Source organism: Schistocerca gregaria, chromosome 1 (assembly GCF_023897955.1).
Source record: "Schistocerca gregaria isolate iqSchGreg1 chromosome 1, iqSchGreg1.2, whole genome shotgun sequence".
NCBI lineage: Eukaryota > Metazoa > Arthropoda > Insecta > Orthoptera > Acrididae > Schistocerca > Schistocerca gregaria.
The window spans coordinates 898,226,739-898,249,361 of NC_064920.1; the positions used below are offsets into that span (position 1 = coordinate 898,226,739).

The 22,623-nt window shown below is 44.4% G+C and overlaps 1 protein-coding gene across 14 annotated transcripts in view; it reads right to left on the bottom strand.

Moving 5' to 3' along the window:
* Positions 1-21,628, bottom strand: part of LOC126274364 (uncharacterized) — a 317,226-nt gene extending 295,598 nt beyond the window's left edge. For 11 of the 14 annotated variants that reach the window (XM_049977118.1, XM_049977117.1, XM_049977116.1 and 8 more), the window contains exon 1: positions 21,481-21,580. In XM_049977118.1, the coding sequence (XP_049833075.1) occupies positions 21,481-21,562 (82 nt within the window). In that variant the 5' untranslated portion in view covers positions 21,563-21,580. Of the gene's footprint in view, positions 1-21,480 lie in introns of all 14 variants that reach the window. The other 3 variants (XM_049977120.1, XM_049977119.1, XM_049977107.1) reach the window with 3 other exon arrangements.
* Positions 21,629-22,623: the final 995 nt, after the last annotated feature.

Consider the following 22,623-nt stretch of genomic DNA (forward strand, 5'->3'; position numbering starts at 1 on the left):
GAACGCCGTGCCGGATCCCAACGGCCTCGTATCACTAGCAGTCGAGATGACAGGCATCTTATCCGCACGGTTGTAACGGATCGTGGAGCAACGTCTCGATCCCTGAGTCAGTAGATGGGGACGTTTGCAAGACAACAACCATCTGCACGAACAGTTCGACTAAGTTTGCAGGAGCATGAACTATCAGCTCGGAGACCACGGACGCGGTTACCCCTGAGGCTGCATCACAGACAGGAGCGCCTGCGATGGTGTACTCAACGACGAACCTAGGTGCACGAATGGCAAAGCGTCATTTTTTCGGATGAATCCAGGTTCTGTTTACAGCATCGTGATGGTCGCATCCGTGTTTGGCGACATCGCGGTGAACGCACATTGGAAGCGTGTATTCGTTATCGCCATACTGGCTTATCACCCGGCGTGATGGCATCCAGTGCCATTGGTTACACGTCTCGGTCACCTCTTGTTCGCATTGACGGCACTTTGAACAGTGGACGTTGCATTTCAGATGTGTTACGACCCGTGGCTCTACCCTTCATACTATCCCTGCGAAACCCTACATTTCAGCAGGATAATGGACGACCACATGTTGCAGGTCCTGTACGGGCCTTTCTGGATACAGAAAACGTTCCACTGTTGCCCTGGCCAGCACATTCTCCAGACCTCTCACCAACTGAAAACGTCTGGTCAATGGTGGCCGAGCAACTGGCTCGTCACAATACGCCAGTCACTTGATGAACTGTGGTATCGTGTTGAAGCTGCATGGGCAGCTGTACCTGTACACGCCATCCAAGCTCTGTTTGATTCAATGCCCAGGCGTATCGAGGCCATTATTACGGTCAGAGGTCGTTGTTCTGGGTACTGGTATCTCAGGATCTAGAACCGCTTGGTCACAGCGGCCGGCAGTGCATGTCTTTGCGCGAGGTACCGTTACATCACAGAGGTATTGCAGGGAGATTAGGTATGCGGGGTGTGCGGCAGGTCCCGAATTTCTGTTTATAGACGACATTTCACGCCTACACAGGACGGCAGAGGCGTCAAACACACTGGAATATGAACAGAATCAAAATAATGAATGGCCTGTGTACTCCCCGTAACTCTGCAGAGCATGCCTGGGGTGGTCCTGGCAGACATATTTCTCAATCAACACCTCTTCCCCGAAACGTACAAGAATAAAAACCGGCTTGAGAACGGAGCGGGACAATATCTTCCAAGAGCTGATCAACAGTTCTGCAGCTAGCATAAATAACAGATGCAAAATGTGCATTAGTGTCCGGGAAGAGCTGTTACTTACTGAGAGTCCGATATCGATCATTGTGTTGGAATTCAAACAAGAATGTTATTTTTGTCTGTTATTGTGCTTTCCCATGTGGTGAAATGGTCCGTTTTTCGTTATAAATATACCACTATGTACTATGTACACTATGCACTACGTTTTATGCCGTTCATTATTGCCTGTTATTAGTCCTGTCCAACAACGTCTCTGTACCTTAGTAATTGTTGAGCAGTGTATTTCACGCTTCACGGAAATGCTTGTAGAACATTCACCTCTCTTCAGTAACTCGCAATGACTGGGGATCGAACATGAGAGCCATACGCAGCAGGCAAGCATCCTATTTTAGAGTATTGGTCGGAAAATTTCGAAGTCGATCTTCTTTAGAATTTTTGTGTTGCTTCCATCCGCTTCGGATGATTGATATTCCAGTTCGGAACTTCGCGTACCATAATATAAGAAAGTTACAAAAATCCTATTGACGTGTCGCTTCCTGGTCAGTAAGTAGCGCCCCCGTGGCGCTGGCCGCCGCCTGCCGGGCTGCGGTGTCGCAGCGACGCTGTCCAGCAGCGGCGAGCGACCGACCTAGATGCGGCGCGGCGAGCCTGCCCTGTAGCTGTGGCCGCCGCTCTTACTTTCCTCGCTCTCTCGTCGGCCGGCCGCTGCTCTCACGCCAGGCGACCACTTCGCGAACCGACGACAAGGCACTCCGGAATCAGTCCGCCGCTGAACACCCACACATTGGAAGCGCTTCTTCTCACTATTAAACGGCGCCTTCATTAAATGTGAGTATAAGCATAGTTGACGTTCCACCGGCCTTTCGGATGAATATCATAAGGTTGAAAATCTCGGAGGTTGTGGATGTGGTTTTTAGGCGGTTTTCCACATCCTACTAGGTGAATATCGGGCTGGTCCCCACGTCCCGCCTCAGTTACACTTGAAACACAAGCACACTATATCACTATTTACACTAGACGCAGACAGCTGGGGTACAATACTTCCGTCCGTGGGGTGTGGGCTGGCGGCAGGAAGAGCATCCGGCCACCCTTTCAAATTAACCTTGCCAATTCCGTACTTAACCTGGCGACCCTGCGCATAATGCGGGATAAAGGCAGTAGCAAAAGAAAAAGAAAGAAGAATAAGTTCTCACAGGCTGTAGATACTGCAACAGTAAATAGCTCAGTACGCAGCTCAGTTGAAGAGGAATGGACATCTTTGAAACGGTAAAGTTAACTGTGCAACGTGGATTCCATTGTTAAGTGCAAACGAGAGAGCGGATAGGTCGAATGTACATTGAAGGCCTCAGTGAGGGGGAGGACTTCACATGATAGAAGAAGAAACAGGAGTTGACAGGGAAGCGGTAGAGCATCCGGCGTATTAAAATCAGAAGCGCTTTGGACGACTTAAGATCACATAAGGCGAAATGAATAGATAACACTCCACTTTAACTTCTAAATTCCCTATCACGTTGGTGCCTAGAATGTTTGAAGCTGATGATATACCATCCGACTTTCGGAAAAACATAATCCACAACAACAGCCGACGAGTGCGTGAATTATCGCACAATCAGCATGACAGCTCATGCTTCCAAGTTTCTGACAAGAATAATATACAGAAGAATGGAAAAGAAAAATGAGAACCAGTTTTGCTTTAGCAAAGGTAAAAAGGCACCAGAAAGACAGTTCTGAGGTTTTCAGTTATACTCTTTGGTGCGATATACAACGTGTCAACACTTGGGTAGGCTGGGTTAGGAATATGCAGTGGGTTAGGGATAATCAGTTTATATTGTTTGGACCGATATACAGCGTGCCAACACTTGCGGTCGATAATGGTAGCAAGACCGAAGAAAATCAAGAGAAGTACACAGAATTTGTCGGTCTCGAAAAAGCGTTCAACAATGTCAAATGGTGCAAGATGTTCGAAATTCTGAGAAAATAGGTGTAAGCTACAGGCAAAAATACTGTACTGTACTGTACAGTATCTACACGAACCAACAGGGAACAGTAAGACTGAAAGACCAACAACAATCCGCTCAGATTGAAAAGGATGCAACACAGGGATGTAGTATTTTTCCCGTACTGTACAGTCTTTACATCAGAGAAGCAATGACGGAAATGAAAGAAATTATCAAGAGTAAATTAAAGTTCAGGGTCAAAGGATATCAATGATAAGATTTCCTGATACCATTGCTATCCTCAATGATAGTGAACAAGAATTACAGGATCCGCTGCATGGAATGAACAGTCTAATGAGTACAGAATATGGACTGAGAGTAAATCGAAAAGAGACGAAGGAAATGAGAAGTAGAAGAAAGGAAAACAGCGATAAACTTAACATCAGGATTGATGGTGATGAAATATATGAAGTTAAGGAGTTCTGCTACCTAGGCAGCAAAATAACCAATGACAGACGGAGCAAGGAGGACATCAAAAGAAGACTAGCAGTGGCTAAAAGAGCCTTCCTGGCCAAGAGAAGTCTACTAGTATCAAACAGGCCTTAATTTGAGGAAGAAATTTCTGAGAATGTACTGTTGGAGCTCAGCATTGTATCATAGTGAATCATGGACGGCGGGAAAACCGGAACAGGAGAGAATCGAAGCATTTGAGACTTGGTGATGTAGAAGAATATTTAAAATTAGGTGAACTGATATGGTAAAGAGTGAGGAAGTCCTCCGCAGAATCGGTGAGGAGAGGAATGAATGGAAATAGAAGAATGGACAGCATGGCAGGACATCTGTTAAGACATCAGGGAATAACTTCCGAGGTACTAGAGGGAATTGTAGAGGATATAACTGTAGGGCAAGCCAGACACTGGAATACATCCAGCAAATAATTCAGGACGTATATTCCAGTTGTTACTCTGAGATGAAAAGATTGGTACAGGAGAGGAATTCGTGGCGGGCCTCATCAAACCAGTGATAACACTAAATGTGACAATTATTGATAAATTAGCTTAACAGCTGAAACATCCAAGCCTCTAGGCTAGATATTAACGTCGCATGTGGCCCAAAGCGGCCCAATAAATGAGCATCTATTACACGACCAGAAAAAATCCACAAAATTCTGTTTGTGTAAAGTTGTGATAAACTGTTTGTTTTCAGCCTGAAACTCCCGCCACACGATGCTCTTCTCACATGGGACCACAGCTTTTTCATTTTATTTTTTCCCGCCTCAGCAGTTATTGTTCGTAGTTTTAAGTACATTACGTGTGGCTGGCCCAAAAATACTCGTCTTCTTCCATTGTGGCCTAGGTAAGTCTGCTCTAGACAAGTCTCCATACCTCATATCGCAGTGCACATAGACACATCATCGGAAAACCACACAAATTCAGTCTTGACTCGCCGCGAGAGAAGAAGAGGAACCTTGCCTCAGTATTACCTGTAAATTAGTGAATGATTCGTACTAATAGATCGGGGAATCCGAAATACTATAAAATGCAATTTATTAGGAATTAAATCTTGAAGACCCAGTTTCACACGGCTCTTTCACGTTCATAATTACAATCCACTAATATTGTTAGTAGACTATAAACATAAAGTGCAGTTTTCGAATTACCATCATCACGGGCATGCGACCTTAGCAGAAGGAAATAAATTTTCGTTTACATGAATAATTTGCTCTAACGTGGCGTTTCTTTGTTGTTGTTGAAATATCGTTTTCATTTACGCAGTTGTTAGGACAGTTCAAGATTATTTCTGATGATTAATGCATATATATTATTGCTGATTCGATCACGGTGTGGATGCAGATTAACACATAGTAATCGCTCATTTAAAACCCATATTATTTCCTGATGTGAGACTCGAATCCACGGTCTCCATTTTATGAGGTTGCAGCTTTATCCTAAGACCACTGAGGCCGGTGAAATACTAAGATCGTGTGCTACATCATCACTGTCGTCTGTTGTCGACAAAGTCGCGTATTAAATCGGAATTATACCTCAAAACCTTCAACATTTGATCGCTTGTTCCACCTACTGGTTTTTTGGTATGGAGAGACCAAGGCCTGTTTGGGGTACGAGAGGTTACTCGTGTGGTGATTTGATGGGGTTGTACATGAGAGTGCGAGGAAAAGTCATTGCTGTGCGCATGTGAAGTCAAGCATCAACTTGAACCTCCACAAGCGATATTGGTATGACACTGAGTAACAAGAAGGCCAACTAAACATTTGCAACATTGAAGGCCGTTGGCAGTAAGTATGTGTTAGCGCTTTTGGATACGCGCGCGCGTTTGTGTGTGTGTGTGTGTGTGTGTGTGTGTGTGTGTGTGTGTGTGGGTGTGTGTGTCTGTGTATGTGTGTGTGTTTTAGCTGTTAGCTGCCGAGAAGCCGAGAAGAGCGATGTGATGAGTGAAGCGACATACCTACTGCAGTATTACATGAGATAACGCGAAATATTTTCCATTGCGAGTGGTAATCGCGTGTAGCCTTGTACGTAGGGATTACTGTTTGTATAAATGTCATTAAATTATCAGAAAACAGTATACCAATGGTAAAAAATCCGAAATTTTGCCTGTGATGGCAGCTATATATGAAGAAGTCTTTGCCGCAGAGATTATTTTATTGAGCCTTATATCATAGCGGAAGAGTGTAGTTTTACATATGGAGAAAGAAATCACAACACCTTCCGGAGATCAATGGTTTACTTTTATTGTTTCTGCGAAGCGAGTGTGGCTTCAAATACGAGTTTAATTATCGTTTGTGCTTGATGGAAGTGATGCTTATTCATGAAACTTCTGAACCTAAGCAATGGGGTTCAAAATGGTTCAAATGGCTCTGAGCACTATGCGACTTAACATCTATGGTCATCAGTCCCCTAGAACTTAGAACTACTTAAACCTAACTAACCTAAGGACATCACACAACACCCAGCCATCACGAGGCAGAGAAAATCCCTGACCCCGACGGGAATCTAACCCGGGAACCCGGGCATGGGAAGCGAGAACGCTACCGCACGACCACGAGATGCTTGCGAGCAATGGGGACAGAAGTGCTATGAAGGGGATAATTGAAACTTTCCAATGAGCAGCGTTGTTTTTATGCAACTGTAAAAGCTTATCTAAGAATCTTAGTTAATGCATTTTGATGCCATTGTTACACATATGAGGTCATCAGTCCCCTAGACTTAAAACTACTTAAACCTAACTAACCTAAGGACATCACACCTATGCCCGAGGCAGGATTCGAACCTGCGACCGTAGCAGCCGCGTGGTTCCGGACTGAAGCGCCTAGAACCGCTCGGTCACCGCGGCCGGCAAACAAGTGAATCGTGTTACCCGAAATTTGGAGCTGATGGTGGTCAGTATAAGGTCAGTCGTTTCTCGCTCGTTGAGAACAAATTGCTGATATATGTGCACAGTTATATGTATATCTGTATATTCATATTTGCAGTGAGTTATTCAAGACGAAATTAGTATTAGACCGCTGTAAAACTTGAGTCATCAGAATCCTCGCACACAGTTCATTACATATGGTTTCAAGTAAGAGAATAAAGAGAGTAGCGTCTATACATTTATCTAATATCTGATCAAACAAGCGGCATCGCTACAATGAAACTCACCACATTGAAGAAAAAAAAAGGTTTTACCTATCCCTGAGGATGCTAATAAAATTTGGCAGGCATTTCGCAGTTAGTTCGTTAATCACTTGTAATTCAACTGCGGCGTAGTAAATTTTGATGGCTACTCTTTCTTTGGATAAATAGAACTTATTTCTTACGTAGAAGGCAACTACTACCATCCTTAGAATACAGTGAAATGCTTTTGGTGTCCACTGCCGGTGCTGTTCCATGGAATTTCGGTAAACTGCCGGATGTCAGTACCTTCCTGCCAAGACGTTTCGGCCCTGAGTCTTCTGCCCATGTTCAGGTGTATATTGGAACGTACACCGAGATTCCCTATTGAGTCTACAAGCCGGGAAATATCCCTTTGTTTAAACTGCTCGAAACGTCGACACAATAAGTAATGTGGAAGTAATCGTCAGTATTTGTACAGGAAAGCTCATCTGGAATTCTGCTTACTTGTTTTAGAGAAACACTAGTTCTTTCACTTCAACACGAAACTGGCCACTACCACTTTTGCTAATGGTGCACTATAACAATACCATATAACTCTGGTGCGAGTTAAATTGGCTATACTTCTCTGTATCATTATCATCAGCTTTCGACATGCATTACAGAATAAAATCTGCTTCTAATCTTTTCCATGCATCAAGGTCTTCAGCTATGTCTTTCCAACATTTATACCAATATCATCCATTCCTCTTTTATACGGTGGCCGTCTCCTTCTTTTCATAACTCTTGGAATTCACTGAGCAACTTATTTGGATCAGTTATCGTCCATTTGCTTGGCTACATATTCCACTCATGTGCATTTCAATTACACACCTAATCTGATTTCCATTACAGTCTACTCGCTGATATGTTTATTAAAAATGGTTCAAATGGCTCTGAGCACTATGGGACTTAACATCTGAGGTCATCAGTCCCGTAGAACTTAGAAATACTTAAACCTAACTAACCTAAGGACATCACACACATCCATGCCCGAGGCAGGATTCGAACCTGCGACCGTAGCAGTCGCGCGGTTCCGGACTGAAGCGCCTAGAACCGCACGGCCACCGCGGCCGGCATATGTTTATTACTCTTCCAGTATCTCCTAATAGTTACCACCATGCGTCTTTCCATGTCTCCTTAAACAATGCTAAGGTGTTTCAAAAATGGTTTTCGCATTTAAATTCCATGTCTCATGCTACAAGTCAAAACTGGTGACATGCACTGATTTCCATTTCTCACAAAGGGTAAATTTTTTTTTTTAACAGACTGTTTACAAAAAGCACAGCAGGCCTTTTTATCGTTCTGTTTACTCTTTTTCACGTGACATTGTGTCAGCCCTGCAGAGTCACTGACTCCTGTTTCTCACGACGGGAAGCCCGCTGGCAGAGCAAGTTTCACTTTCGTGCAGGTCTGACTCCTAGACTGCTGGACGCACACGCTTCCCGCCGCTGCTCTCACTCTGCCACTACTATTCTCTGTTGCAAAAGACTCCCGCGGGTTCCGGCATCCGTTGCTCCTACGACCGCACGTACAGCCTCCTCACGGTACCATGCCTGCACAGGAATGTGCGGCTTGGACGCTCTCATAGGCTTACCCTGCAGTAACAGTGAGAGATTCAGCCAAACGTGTTCATACGTCTCTGTTCTACTCTGAACTGATCCAGATCATACTGTTCCAGTTTATACTGTTCCAAGATGACCGTTTTCAAATAAGCTAATTTTTTTAGATCGTTTACTGAATTCTTGTACTCTTGTTTGCAAGTCAGTTTCGCGCACGATGTTATTATCCCACACATCGATCGAAATTCCATGATGACTTAGACACTGGATTTGCTTTCGGCAACAAGAGGCGTGCAAATTGCAGTTCGGTCATCGGGATTTATGATTTGTGTTGTTGCCCTAAACTGCTTCAAGAGAATGATTTCTTTGAGAAAGCTCTTTCCGATTTGCATCTACATCCGAGCCTATACTCCGTCTCTGATTACCTTCTCAGCAACTGAATATCAAACCCTAATCTTTCTTTTCAATGCCGTATTTATCACAAAATCGTAAGTACAACCTGTTCCTGTGAATTGCACTGGTGATGCCGGTCGATTCACTACAATTGAAGTTACGGTTTGTGGAGTAACAGAAACGGACATTGTTTAGTTCCTAGTTCGTATTATCTGGTGAGTGACCGTCAGCTGTGGTTTTCCGAACTTAGCAATTAACAGGCTACAGAAATAGAATTACTAGTCACTATGCGATATTGTTTGATGCAGATGTTCAGTGCTGTAGGAATGGTTAGTAAATGAAGCACTGGATTTTAGTTAGAATTCAAATACTTTAAAGTACCTACATAACTTAAGAATACTTGTCATTTAAACGTAGTCGCAGGTTCGAATCCTGCCTCGGGCATGGATGTGTGTGATGTCCTTATGTTAGTTAGGTTTAAGTAGTTCTGAGTTCTTGGGGACTGATGACCACAGATGTTAAGTCCCATAGTGCTCAGAGCCATTTGAACCATTTAAACGTATATAACAGCAGTAGATCACGACAATAGAATAAATCAATGACGAGAAACGCTCTGCTTTTAGAACACGGTCCACAGCTTGGAAGAGATGGAAGATAATTGTTTGAAAATAAAAAGAATACGTGCTAAGAGCTATCGCTGATCACGGCAGAGGTCGGCAGAGGTCAGCAGACGACCCAACTTCTACATCTACATGGATACGCAGAGGGTTCATCCGACCACCTCCCCAATTCTCTACTATTCCAATCTCGTATAGCGCGTGGAAAGAATGAACACCCATATCTTTCCTTACGAGCTCTGATTTCCCTTATTTTACCTTGGTGATCGTTCCTCCCTATGTAGGTCGGCGTCAAGAAAATATTATCTCATTTGGAGGAGAAAGTTGGTGACTGGAATTTCGTGAGAAGATCCGTCGCAACAAAAACGCCATTCTTTTAATGATGTCCAGCCCAAATCCTATATCATTTCTGTGACACTCTCTCCCATATTTCGCGATAATACAAAACGTGCTGCTCTTTTTGAACTTTTTCGATGTTCTCCGTCAGTCGTGTTTGGTAAGGATCCCACACAGCACAGGAGTATTCTAAAAGAGGACGGACAAGCGTAGTGTAGAGTCTCTCCTTAGTGGGTCTGTTACATTTCCTAAGTGTTTTGCCAATAAAACGCAGTCTTTGCTTAGCCATCCCCACAACATTTTCTATGTGTTAGTTCCAATTTAAGTTGTTCGTAATTGTAATACCTAGGTATTTAGTTGAATTTACGGCTTTTAGATTAGACTGACTTATCGTGTAACCGAAGTTCAACGGATTCCTTTCAGCACTCATGAGGATGACCTCACACCTTTCGTTATTTAGGGTCAACTGCCAATTTTCGCACCATTCAGATTTCTTTTCTAAATCGTTTTGAATTTTGTTTTGATCTTCTGATGACTTTATTAGCCGATAAACGACAGGGTCATCTGCAAACAACTTTAAGACGGTTGCTCAGATTGTCTCCCAAATGGTTTATATAGATAACGAACAGCAGCGGGCCTATAAAACTACCTTGGGGAGCGCCAGAAATCACTTCCGTTTTACTCGATAACTTTCCGTCTATTACTACGAACTGTGATTTCTCTGGCAGGAAATCACAAATCCAGTCACATAACTGAGACGATATTCCATAAGCACGCAATTTCACTATTAGCTGCTTGTATGGTACAGTGTCAAAAGCCTTCCGGAAATCCTGAAATATGGAATCGATCTGCAATCCCTTGTCAATAGCACTCAACACTTCGCTATATCTCTGTATCTTGTGGTACGATAGTTCTTCTCAAAGAACGAACACTTATAAAATGAAAAAGAAATAGTGGTATCTCATGTAATTAGATTGTAGATTAGATGGACGAATGACTAATTTGGACAAAAAGAACGATTATTTACGTCTGACTTTGCGCTCCCACTTGCATGCAGCAATACACTCCACGTGCCCGGCGGGGTCAGGGATTTTCTCTGCCTCGTGATGACTGAGTGTTGTGTGATGTCCTTAGGTTAGTTAGGTTTAAGTAGTTCTAAGTTCTAGGGGACTGATGATCATAGATGTTAAGTCCCATAGTGCTCAGAGCCATTTGAACCATTTCCACGTGCCCAGCTTCTCGATTACACAACGTCCTCACCTGTAGGCGACTTAATTTTCTGTTCGTACCAATAAATCTGAACCCCAGAGAAGTTCTTAACGTTAACAACGATGTAAATCAAGGTGTAGACAACTGAAAATAAGAGGGTGAAATGAGTGAGTGCACAAGTAGACAGCAAGGTTCGGCGCCTTATATACTATCGTCCCTATAACTAAACAGAATTTCCCCAATATTTGGTTACATGCGCATTTTTTCGGGAGGGAGAAAGAGAGGGGAATAAGGCACAGTGTGATGTTCATATCAATCTACAGGTTACATTTTTATAACAATAACATTGATGAATAAGAAACAGAAATGTAGATAGCATTTTTCGCAGAGAATCATTAGGGAGAATTTGATGGAATGATTCATAAAAATGCAGAAAAGCCAGATCAGTCACCAGAAGCTATCCTTGACTGTCCCTCGTATTACTCAACTATACCTGTAGTCAAGTTGTCTTAAGAAAACAAGATGGAGATAACCACGGATATAAAACTCAACGTGCACCTAAGTAAATGAGGTATACCGAGGAGTTGTAACTGACATTAATGCAACAGTCTAAGGCGTCTCGTGTTAGTTGTATCTGTACAGCAGTTCATTCCGCTGTGATGCACTCTGATTGTATTTCACGTAAAAATAAACACCCGGTGTTGTCAGTGTAAGTAATTCTAGTCACGATACGGTTCGTGACGGGACAATTTAAAGGACCACTGAGGGTCGTTATGATGTACAAATTATCTTTTGTGTGTTAATTGCGTTACCTCAGAATATCTTTATTGGTTGGCAATGGATGTCAAATTGATACCACAGACAACGAGATCAGTTGTAGAGGTTGGGTGCCGATTTAATACAAGGGCTATTCCGAAAATAAATTCCGATTGGTCGCGAAATGGAAACTATTGTGAAAATAAAAAATGTCTTAATGGCAATAGTAAGTTAAAGCTTAAAGCCACTTCTCGACATAGTCGCCGCTCCGACTTAGACGTTTGTTGTAGCATTGTACCTACTTTCCAATACCCTCGTCATAGGAGGTACATGCCTGTGCTTTCCGCCAATTCTATACGCTCGTCTACAGCTCTATGTCTGTGTGAAAATGTTGTCTTCATAGCCAGCGATTCATTTGCGCAGAGAAAAAGCTCAGGACGAAACAGTTACGGGCTGTGTTGTAGGTGATCAAAAACTTCCCACCGGAGACGCTGCAGGGGCCTCTACATTGTCCCTACAGAGTGCAACTGAGAACTGGCAAGAAGAACGAAACGTGGGCTGCACGACGTCAGGGAAAATCTCTCACCAGGGCCTCATACTTGGCAGGGGACACTATTTTCTAGGCATCTTTACGCGTTCACGTGCACTCAGAACTGAAAAAAGCATCGTGGCGCGTTCGACGAGCATACTAGATACACTACACAGTACATCTCTGCAAAACTTCATCGGATTTTTACAGTGGTTTCCATTTCGCGACCAATCGGAACTTACTTTTCGACTAGCCTTCGTAATTTAGTGACCTTGATGGAGAAATGACAGAGCAGCTCCAGCTGTTTGAACATACGTAAAATTAATTATTGGTAAGGCGGGTGCCAGGTTGAGATTCATTGGGAGAGACCTTAGAAAATCTAGTCTATCAACAAAGGAGGTGGCTTACAAAACACTCGTTCGAGCTATACTTGAGTATTGCTCATCAGTGTGGGATCCGGACAAGGTCGGGTTGACAGAGGAGATCCAAAGAAGAGCGGCGCGTTTCGTCACAGGGTTATTTCGTAAGCGTGATAGCGTTGCGGAGATATTTAGCAAACTCAAGTGGCAGACTCTGTAAGAGAGGCGCTCTGCATCGCGGTGTAGCTTGCTGTCCGGGTTTTGAAAGTGTGCGTTTCTGGATGAAGTATCGAATATATTGCTTCCCCCTACTTATACCTCCCGAGGAGGTAACGAATGTAAAATTAGAGAGATTCTAGCGCGCACGGAGGATTTCCGGCAGTCGTTCTTCCCGCGAACTATACGCGACTGGAACAGGAAAAGGAGGTAATGACAGTGGCACGTAAAGTGCCCTCCGCCACACACCTTTGGGTGGCTTGCATAGTATAAATGTAGATGTAGATGTAGATGAACACGAAGGAATGCAGCAGTATCCCGAGCAATATGCGGGTTGCAAACCGAGCCGCTTGGAGATGAGTCAGACACGGTACAGGTGTTTGGGGAAGCTGCAGTCGCGCAGTGAGAGCGAGTCGCATCGGCGGACGCGCCGTGCAAACGCGCGAGAGTGTGACGGCTCCGGGCAGATGCTGAGCCTCGAGGCGCGCTCCTCACTGCACTAGGCGGCCAACCTGACTCGCGGAACCCACTCTAAGACCGGGTTTTCTGTGGGTGCCGCCTAGTAACTAACGCGCCCGGCAATGAAGGTGTTTTCCCAGAGAACGCAGTGCATAGGGCGCCAGCGTTTTCAGGCGGGCGAGATAGGCCAACTGGTCTAGACGAGTCTAATGCTTTGTACACTGCGTTCTAGTAAAGCAGTGGTTGCAAGTCAGGTTAAGGTCGTGTGGCTACAAGTGCGATTCAGTGCCCAGGAGATACACTACTGGCCATTAAAATATCTACACCAAAAAGAAATGCAGATGATAAACGGGTATTCATTGGACAAATATATTATACTAGAAATGACACCTGGTTACACGCAATTTGGGTGCATAGATCCTGAGAAATCAGTACCCAGAACAACCACCTCTGGCCGTAATAACGGGCTTGATACGACTGGACATTGAATGTGTAGAGGTACAGCTGCCCATGCAGCTTCAACACGATACCACAGTTCATCAAGAGTAGTGACTAGCGTATTGAGACGAGCCAGTTGCACTGCCACCATTGACCAGACGTTTTCAATTGGTGAGAGATCTGGAGAATGTGTTGGCTAGGGCAGCAGTCTAATATTTTCTGTATCCAGAAAGGTCCGTACAGGACCTGCAACATGCGGTCGTGCATTATCCTGCTGAAATGTAGGGTATCGCAGGGATCGAATGAAGGGTAGAGCGACGGGTGGTAACACATCTGAAATATAACGTCCACTGTTCAAAGTTCCGTGTAACCAATGGCACCCCATACCATCACGCCGGGCGATGGCGAATACACGCTTTCAATGTGCGTTCAGCGCGATGTCGCCAAACACGGATGCGACCATCATGATGCTGTACACAGAACCTGGATTCATCCGAAAAAATGTCGTTTTGCTATTCTTGCACCCACTTTCGTCGTTGAGTACACCATCGCAGGCGCTCCTGCCTCCGATGCAGCTTCTAGGGAAACCGCAGCCATGGTCTCCGAGCTGATAGTCCATGCTGCTGCAAACGTCGTCGAACTGTTTGTGCAGATGGTTGTTGTCTTGCAAACGTCCCCAACTGTTGACTCAGGGATCGTGACGTGGCTGCACGATCCGCTACACCCATGCGGATAAGATGCCTGTTATCTCGACTGCTAGTGATACGAGGCCGTTGGGATCCAGCACGGCGTTACGTAGTACCCTCCGATTCCATATTTTGCTAACAGTCATTGGATCTCGACCAACGCGAGCAGCAGTGTCGCGATATGATAAACCGCAATGGCGATAGGCTACAATCCAACCTTTAGCAAAGTCGGAAACGTGATGGTAGGCTTTTCTCCTCCTTACTCGAGGCATCGCAACAACGTTTCACCAGGCAACACCGGTCAACTGCTGTTTGTGTATAAGAAATCGGTTGGAAACTTTCCTCATGTCACCACGTTATAGGTGTGGCCACCGGCGACAACATTGTGTGAATGCTCTGAAAAGCTAATCGTTTGCATATCACAGCATCTTCTTCCTGTCGGTTAAATTTCGCCTCTGTAGCACGTCATCTTCGCGGTGTAGCAATTTTAATGGCCAGTAGTGTAAAAATATAAAGCTATGTTCTGCGTTTCCCATATGTCTGGTGCAAATAATGCTCTTCTTCATTACACATTATTTGTATGGCTATCAGCAAATCCAGGAGTTTCCCCCTCTTTCTCCCGTGTGATTCATCAATACTGTACAGTATATTAGCACTTTTGTGAATGTAAAAACACTTTCTTTGGGCGCTCTTTCCAGACAGCACATATGGACCAATAGTTAATGCTATACAGGATTGATTTTCTGGCAGAAGATAAATGTGTAAGGCAGTTAAGATTTGCGACCACTCCAACTCAAAATGCCCTATCGTGTTCGCGTAGCGCAAAATTCCTGCTTCTAGGAAAACCCGGGTTAATGCTAAGCAAGGAACTGCTGACAAACTGAATGCGCACGGAATACTGCGGTGTCCACTTCCCTAAACGAGTGGTCAGCGCACCTGACTGCCATGCGGAGGACTCAAGTTCAGTTACTACTAGTGTCAGGGACATTTCGTTGGTGAGATGACAAACGGAGTGCACTGAGCTTCGTGAGGCCACTTTAGGAGCTACTTGAACGAAAGCTGCGGCTGAAAGGATATGAAAGTTGATAATGGGTGGGAGAGCTATGTGCTGGCCCCTTGTTCCTCCACACCGCAGTCACATGGCACCATAAGGCAGAGGATGACACGGCGACCGGTCGGCAATGGAAGGCCCGTCAGGGCCTGTACGAGGACCTGCTGTAAAATTGTGGTGGAAATCTTGTAGAGACAAGATCTGTTCAGTTCCCTGTCGAGCCAAGGTGCAAAATAGCCTAAATTACAGCTTGATGCTGTTAAGTCGCGTCCAATCAGTCACCCTCAACAAAACTGCGTTTTACGTTAAAAACGCTTTCCGAGTGACGACTGTCACTTTTGACTAACATCTCGTTCACCAATGTATATCATTTTCTTCCTACAAGTTCATATTTTATAGTCACCACTATGCTTAACACTTCCAGGACTTTGAGGGATGTGCAGTTGCACGATGGGGCTGCCGTACATTTCACTGCGTATCTCTGAGCACTCGTAATAAACTGAAAGAGGTGAACCAGTGTCACATGCCCTAAGCCTTATAGACTTTTTTGTGGAGCGACATGGAAATGTGATAAATTATCTATTCTTGGATGAACTGTGGAAAGAGGTGGAACAGTGGGCACTTTACCAGATCCATGTTCACAATCCACTGTGACAGCGAGGTGAAACCTATGTTTGTAGGTAAGACCGGTACTTTGAACACTTTTTGTGCACCATTATCTCGTGTAGAGAGTAATGAACAGTTTATTGTAATCACATACTATACGAGACAGCGATAGAACTAATAAATTAAGCAACTGACGATCGACGTTGATATAAAATTGCTAAGCATTTCCCACTGCATTCGGAACCCCTATTGCATAGAGTCAATACCCATGTGAATCACTTTTGAATACATTGTGGGAGCAACCACTCATCAGTGTTATTACTAATATTTACTATCAAAAACAGTCTTGATCATAGTCTTGAATCTCCTTGCCCATTGGTCTGAAGATGACCAGAGTTGTGGTCGAAACCGGTCACCAGAATAAATAATTCGTGATCAAGACTGTTTTTGATAGTAAATGTTACCCGGTGGGAATGATTCCGAACTGCAGCTTATAGCACTTGCAGACACAGTTTTTCCTTGCAATGAAGTCAAACAAACGGGTTATATTGTGCTGATCTTATTCCTCAAGCAGAATGAAACTTTTTCACACACACACACACACACACACACACACACACACACACACACGCACACACACACACACAAGCGCGCGAGCGCGCGAGCGCGCGAGCGCGCGCGCGCGCGCGCCTTCCCTGCAGCGGAGACTGCGCTGTTCTTAACTGATTACAAGTGCGTGCCAGATTACAACTCGAACACGGAGCCTTGCTCTTCGCGGGCCATGCTATTATCAACTGAGCTACGACCCAGTATTACAACTAGAATTCTGTACGTCACTCCTCATTCCCAAATGTCGCAGAAACTCTCCTGGAATAGTGCTCCGACAACAAAGGAGCTGTGATAACAGGTCGTGAGTCCTTTAACGATAGCTCAGTTGGTAGAAACGTTGCCCACGAAAGGCAAGGTTCCTGGTTGGACCAGCATACAGTTTTAATCACGCAGCTTCATAATACTGAAGTATCTGATTGATTTAGTTAGTGCCGTAAAATACTACGTGTTTATATGGAGTCCGTATAATTTTCATGTCATCTCATATATAACAAAATTCATTGCAGAAGAAATATTTTTAAAAAAATCGCTATGTCATTTCTAACTGAACCATGAATTCGGCCCCACCCTTGGCCACAGCTCAGTCGAAGCGAGCCTTCAGCCTCCCGCACCCAAAAGCGTTATTCGGCATTGAGACTTTGCAAAGTGACAGTTTGTGGGCACAGCCATTGTCACCGCAGTGCAAGGACGGCTGGCGCAAGTCTGATCACACGTATCGTGTAAAAGGAAAGAGAAACGTTCTCGGCCGAATAGCGTCGCCTTGAGGTTTCTCGCTGGACTGCAACAGTAAGCGGACTTTCACGCGGCCCGTTCTGCAGCGGTCGCTGTCGCTTTGTTCCGCGGTCATTACGCTAAACGCCGCCTCCCACAGGAAACCCCAGAGCGCTGGCAGCCCTTTTCCCATATTCCCCTCTACCTTCATTAAAGTGACTTTTCAGGAAGTAGCAGTTCCAAGACATAAAGAAATGCCAAAATGCCAAAGAAGTCCCCAATTTATTGCTTAGGGTCATGGAAACTGAAAACATACAATAATTTCTCGGTTGATACACTTGATTGGTCAGAACACATTTAGGAAAGTTGTCTTCTCTGTTGTTACAGACTAAGGTTAGCAGAGCCTTAGTTGGTCCCGTGCACATTGCTAGCTGCAGATACTTCAAAAATAAACCATATGGTTTCATATGGAAAATATAAGCAGTATTACGACCGTATATGTACATTTGACCAACAAACACGGCACTCGAATGAGCGAAAGGAGTAGAATTTGATGTTCCATCGACGGTGGTTTTGTTACAGGTGGAGTTAGTTAGGACTGAGCAAGGGAAAATTATCGTTTCCTAGTTCGTAGAAAAGTTATTGTTTGTGGAAGAAAAAATGCAGGAGTAGATGAGAAATTTGTAATAATATAATAACAGTATATTTTGATTCTCGCTGATTTGACTGTTAAAATGAAGACCACGACAAAATCGGCGCCATTCTTTCTCCGAGGAAATTTAAATCTGATTTGTAATCATGAACAGGGCCTGGTTGTCTTCTGGCTGTATTAAGGAGTAAATGAAGGACTTTGACTCTAACAGAAAATCAGGAGCCGTTCTATTATAACTGAATGCAGAAGTGGATAATCTGAAGTCATTTGCTTAAGCACAGATGTTCGGACGGGGATTATTCCTCCACTCTGCTCGTAAAAGAATCAGCGTCTTTCCCATCGCTCCATCTCAATCTGAAGATATGTTAGTTAGTCCTCGTATGTACTTTACAAATTTTCAAGACTGGTGATGTTTATCAATATCATCTCTCACTCTCTACAAGACTCCCAAACAGTAGGAGGCTGGCCGTTTTGCCTTGGTACTAGACTGTAATGGGGAAATAGTGTTTTATAAATGATCGTAACATGTCTTTTTTTTATAACTTACTAAGATACGACGTAAGTTCCCAGAACATAACTCTTCCTACATCCATACTTTATTTATTTACTCGGTCACAACTAGTTCCTAGGCCGGAGGACCATAACAAGCGCTGAAGCGCGCTGAAGCCAGACAAAGGCTTTCATCATACAGCCCGGAACACATATGATTCACGTCACAGGTAACATATCTCTCCCCCCTGTCAACTTTCAGATAAACATTAAAATGTCGTCAGCTAAGGACGCGAAACAAAAGATTTCTTTAAAACACGCAGAAGATGTGAAGAACGCACTATTTTCTTACCCATTCACCCATTCACGCCATTTCAGTGAGCTTGTTCTCAATCTTCGTGACATCTGTTCTTCACTGAATACATGATGTCGTTCTCTGGTAGTAATGCTAAGCATACAGGGACCTTTCATGTTATGTAGCAGTTTTAAGCTGTTGCTAAATTCCGGTGCTTCAGCTTTTAATAGGTCCAACTACGGAAGTAATTTTGCATACAGCTTTGGTTTCCTTTGAGGAGACCTGTTCTCTGCAGAATACTGATAATATATCTAACTCTTGAGCAAAGTTTACCTACACGCAGTATTTAGATACTTTAATGGCGGAAAACAAGTTTAAGCATCGCTGTTGGATAACGTATATTTGACTTATTGATGGCTGAAAGGAATCATCCGCCCTTAGTTTAACGTTACTGAGCTTTTCTTGCACTACAGATATAATTAAAAAATACAACTGTACGTACTCTGTAGCTGCAATTCATCATACACGCTAGGTGTGCACCAGAGTAATCTAACGCGCTCCTCTTTATTCAGCTCTGGGAACCACGCGAATGTCAAATGACTCAAATGGCTCTGAGCACTATAGGACTTAGCTTCTGAGGACATCAGTCCCCTAGAACTTAGAACTACTTAAAACTAACTAACCTAAGGACGTCACACACATCCATGCCCGAGGCAGGATTCGAACCTGCGACCGTAGTGGTCGCGCGGTTCCGGACTGTAGCGCCTAGAACGGCTGGGCCGCCCCGGCCGGCCGCGAATGTCAGAAGCTGCCTAACTGAAGCGATGTGATCCTAGCGTTTTCTGTAATATTACAGATTAAAGCGTTGCTCTGTTGCGTCCAGGTTCAGCAGCTTACGAGAGGCCCTTCAGTATTGCATGGTGCATTCATTGTTGTGTCCGCAGGTGGAGTCTGTCGAGCATCTCTGCAACATATTTGTTGTTGAGAAAACTACGCGCCTACTCTGTGGGTCTTATCAAACATTGTAGGCATCTTAATTTAGTAATATCACCAGAGGCAATAAGTAGAGAAAATTGCCCTTTTGGGCTATCCTAAGGTAGTTACAAATAGGCGCAGTGCCTCACTAAGCCCCTCTTTCGAAACATCAAAATTGTTTTTGTTGTGGTCTTCAGTTCTGAGACTGGTTTGAAGCAGCTCTCCATGCTACTCTATCCTGTGCAAGCTTCTTAATCTCCCAGTACCTACTGCAGCCTACATCCTTCTGAATTTGCTTAGTGTATTCATCTCTTGGTCTCCCTCTATGATTTTTACCCTCCACTCTGCCCTACAATACTAAATTGGTGATCCCTCCATGTCTCAGAACATGTCCTACCAACCGATCCCTTCTACTAGTCAAGTTGTGCCACAAGCTCCTCTTCTCCCCAATTCTGTTCAGTAACTCCTCATTAGTTATGTGATCTACACATCTAATCTTCAGCATTCTTCTGTAGCACCACATTTCGAAAGCTTCTATTCTCTTCTTGTCTAAACTGTTTATCGCCCACGTTTCACTTCCATACATGGCTACACTCCATACAATTACTTTCAGAAACGACTTCCTGACATTTAAATCTATACTCGATGTTAAAAAATTTTTCTTCTTCAGAAACGCTTTCCTTGCCATTGCCAGTCTACATTTTATATCCTCTCTACCTCGACCATCATCAGTTATTTTGCTCCCCAAATAGCAAAAGTCATTTACTACTTTAAGTGTCTCATTTCATAATCTAATTCCCTCAGCATCACCCGACTTAATTCGACTATATTCCATTATCCTCGTTTTGCTTTTGTTGATGTTCACCTTATACCCTCTTTTCAAGACACTGTCCATTCCGTTCAACTGCTCTTCCAAATCCCTTGCTGTCTCTGACAGAATTACAATGTCATCAGCGAACCTCAAAGTTTTTATTTCTTCTCCATAGATTTTAATACCTACTCCGAACTATTCTTTCGTTTCCTTTACAGCTTGCTCAATATACAGATTGAATAGCATCGGGGAGAGGCTACAACCCTGTCTCACTCCCTTCCGAACCACTGCTTCCCTTTCATGTCCCTCGACTCTTATAACTGCCATCTGCTTTCTGTACAAATGTACATAGCCTTTGGCTCCCAGTATTTTACCCCTGCCGCCTTCAGAATTTGAGAGTATATCAGTCAACATTGTCAAAAGCTTTCTCTAAGTCTACAAATGCTAGGAACACAGGTTTGCCTTTCCTTAATCTTTCTTTTAAAGTCGTAGGGTCAATATTGCCTCACGAGTTCCAACATTTCTACGGAATCCAAACTAATCTTCCACGAGGTCGGCTTCTACCAGGTTTTCCATTCGTCTGTAAAGAATTGCCGTAAGTATTTTGCCGCTGTGACTTATTAAACTGACAGTTCGGTAATTTTCACATCTGTCAACACCTGCTTTCTTTGGGATTGGTATTATTATTCTACAATTGCTTCGGGTTTTCTTCATCACTTCGCGGGAATATGAACTGACATCTCGAACAAAGGCAGTGCAAAACTCGTTTTCTGCCCGCAATATTCTTCAGCTGACGGGTCGATAAAACGAAGAAAAATAGAGAACATTTTGGCTGTGCGCTCTGTGCTGCTGGAACGGTGTGAATCGGCGGAGAGCAGAGCAGAAGAGAGTCGGGCGCACTCACCGGTGAGGGCGGCCAGCAGAGTGGCGACGGCGACGGCGGCGGCGGCTGCGGCGGCGGCGCTGCTGCTGAGGGGTGCTGCCATGGTGGTGACCGGCGTCGGCGACCACTCAACACTCACTGGCCGGCGCGCGCGGCCGCCGGCGCTCAGCTGCTCGCGCCCTGCCCCCACCAGGGCTCCAGGATGCAGGCGGCTCCCCGCTACCTCGTGACGGCCCGCCGTCTCTCACTGGCCGTGCAGGAACAGCGGCCGACGCCGGATCATTACCAGCTGGCCTATTCTGCGGTTGGCGTTTCATATTTTCGGCTTTTGAGGTTGTACGTCTTTCGAGCAACAGGTCCAATCAATCTGCACACCTATAGTGTAACTATTATTATGTTCAAAAACCCCCAAAAGTGACATACACTACTGGCCATTACAATTGCTACACCACGAAGATGACACTACAGACGCGAAATTACCCTACAAGAAGAAGATGCTGTGATATGCTAATGCTTAGCTTTCAGAGCATTCACACAAGGTGGCCACACCTACAACGTGCTGACATGAGGAAAGTTTCCATCCGATTTCTCATACACAAACAACCTGGTGAAACGTTGTTGTGATGCCTCTTGTAAGGACAAGAAATGCGTACCATCACGTTTCCGACTTTGATAAAGGTCGGATTGTAGCCTATCGCGATTGCGGTTTATCGTATCGCGACATTGGTGCTCGTCTTGGTCGAGGTCTAATGACTGTTAGCAGAATATCTAATCGGTGAGTTCAGGAGGGTAATACGGAACGCCGTGCTGGATCCCAGCGGCCTCGTATCACTATCAGTCGAGATGACAAGCATCTTATCCGCATGGCGCTGATATGAAAGTTACTGACAGATTAAAACTGAGCGCCGGACTGAGACTCGAACTCGGGGCCTTTGCCTATAACGTCATGTGCTCTAGTGCAGTGCAGCACTTGTTCGCGAAAGACAAAGGACCCGATTTCGAGTCTTGGTTCGTCCCTTAGTTTTAATCTGCCATGAAGCTTTATTTGTCATCCACTTTTAGGACAATTTCCGACATTTGCTGCTCGATATTTAATTACTTGTCTCAGCGTCGTCTACGTCGCTTCAGGAGTTTTTAGATATTAATAATAATCACTCTGTATAA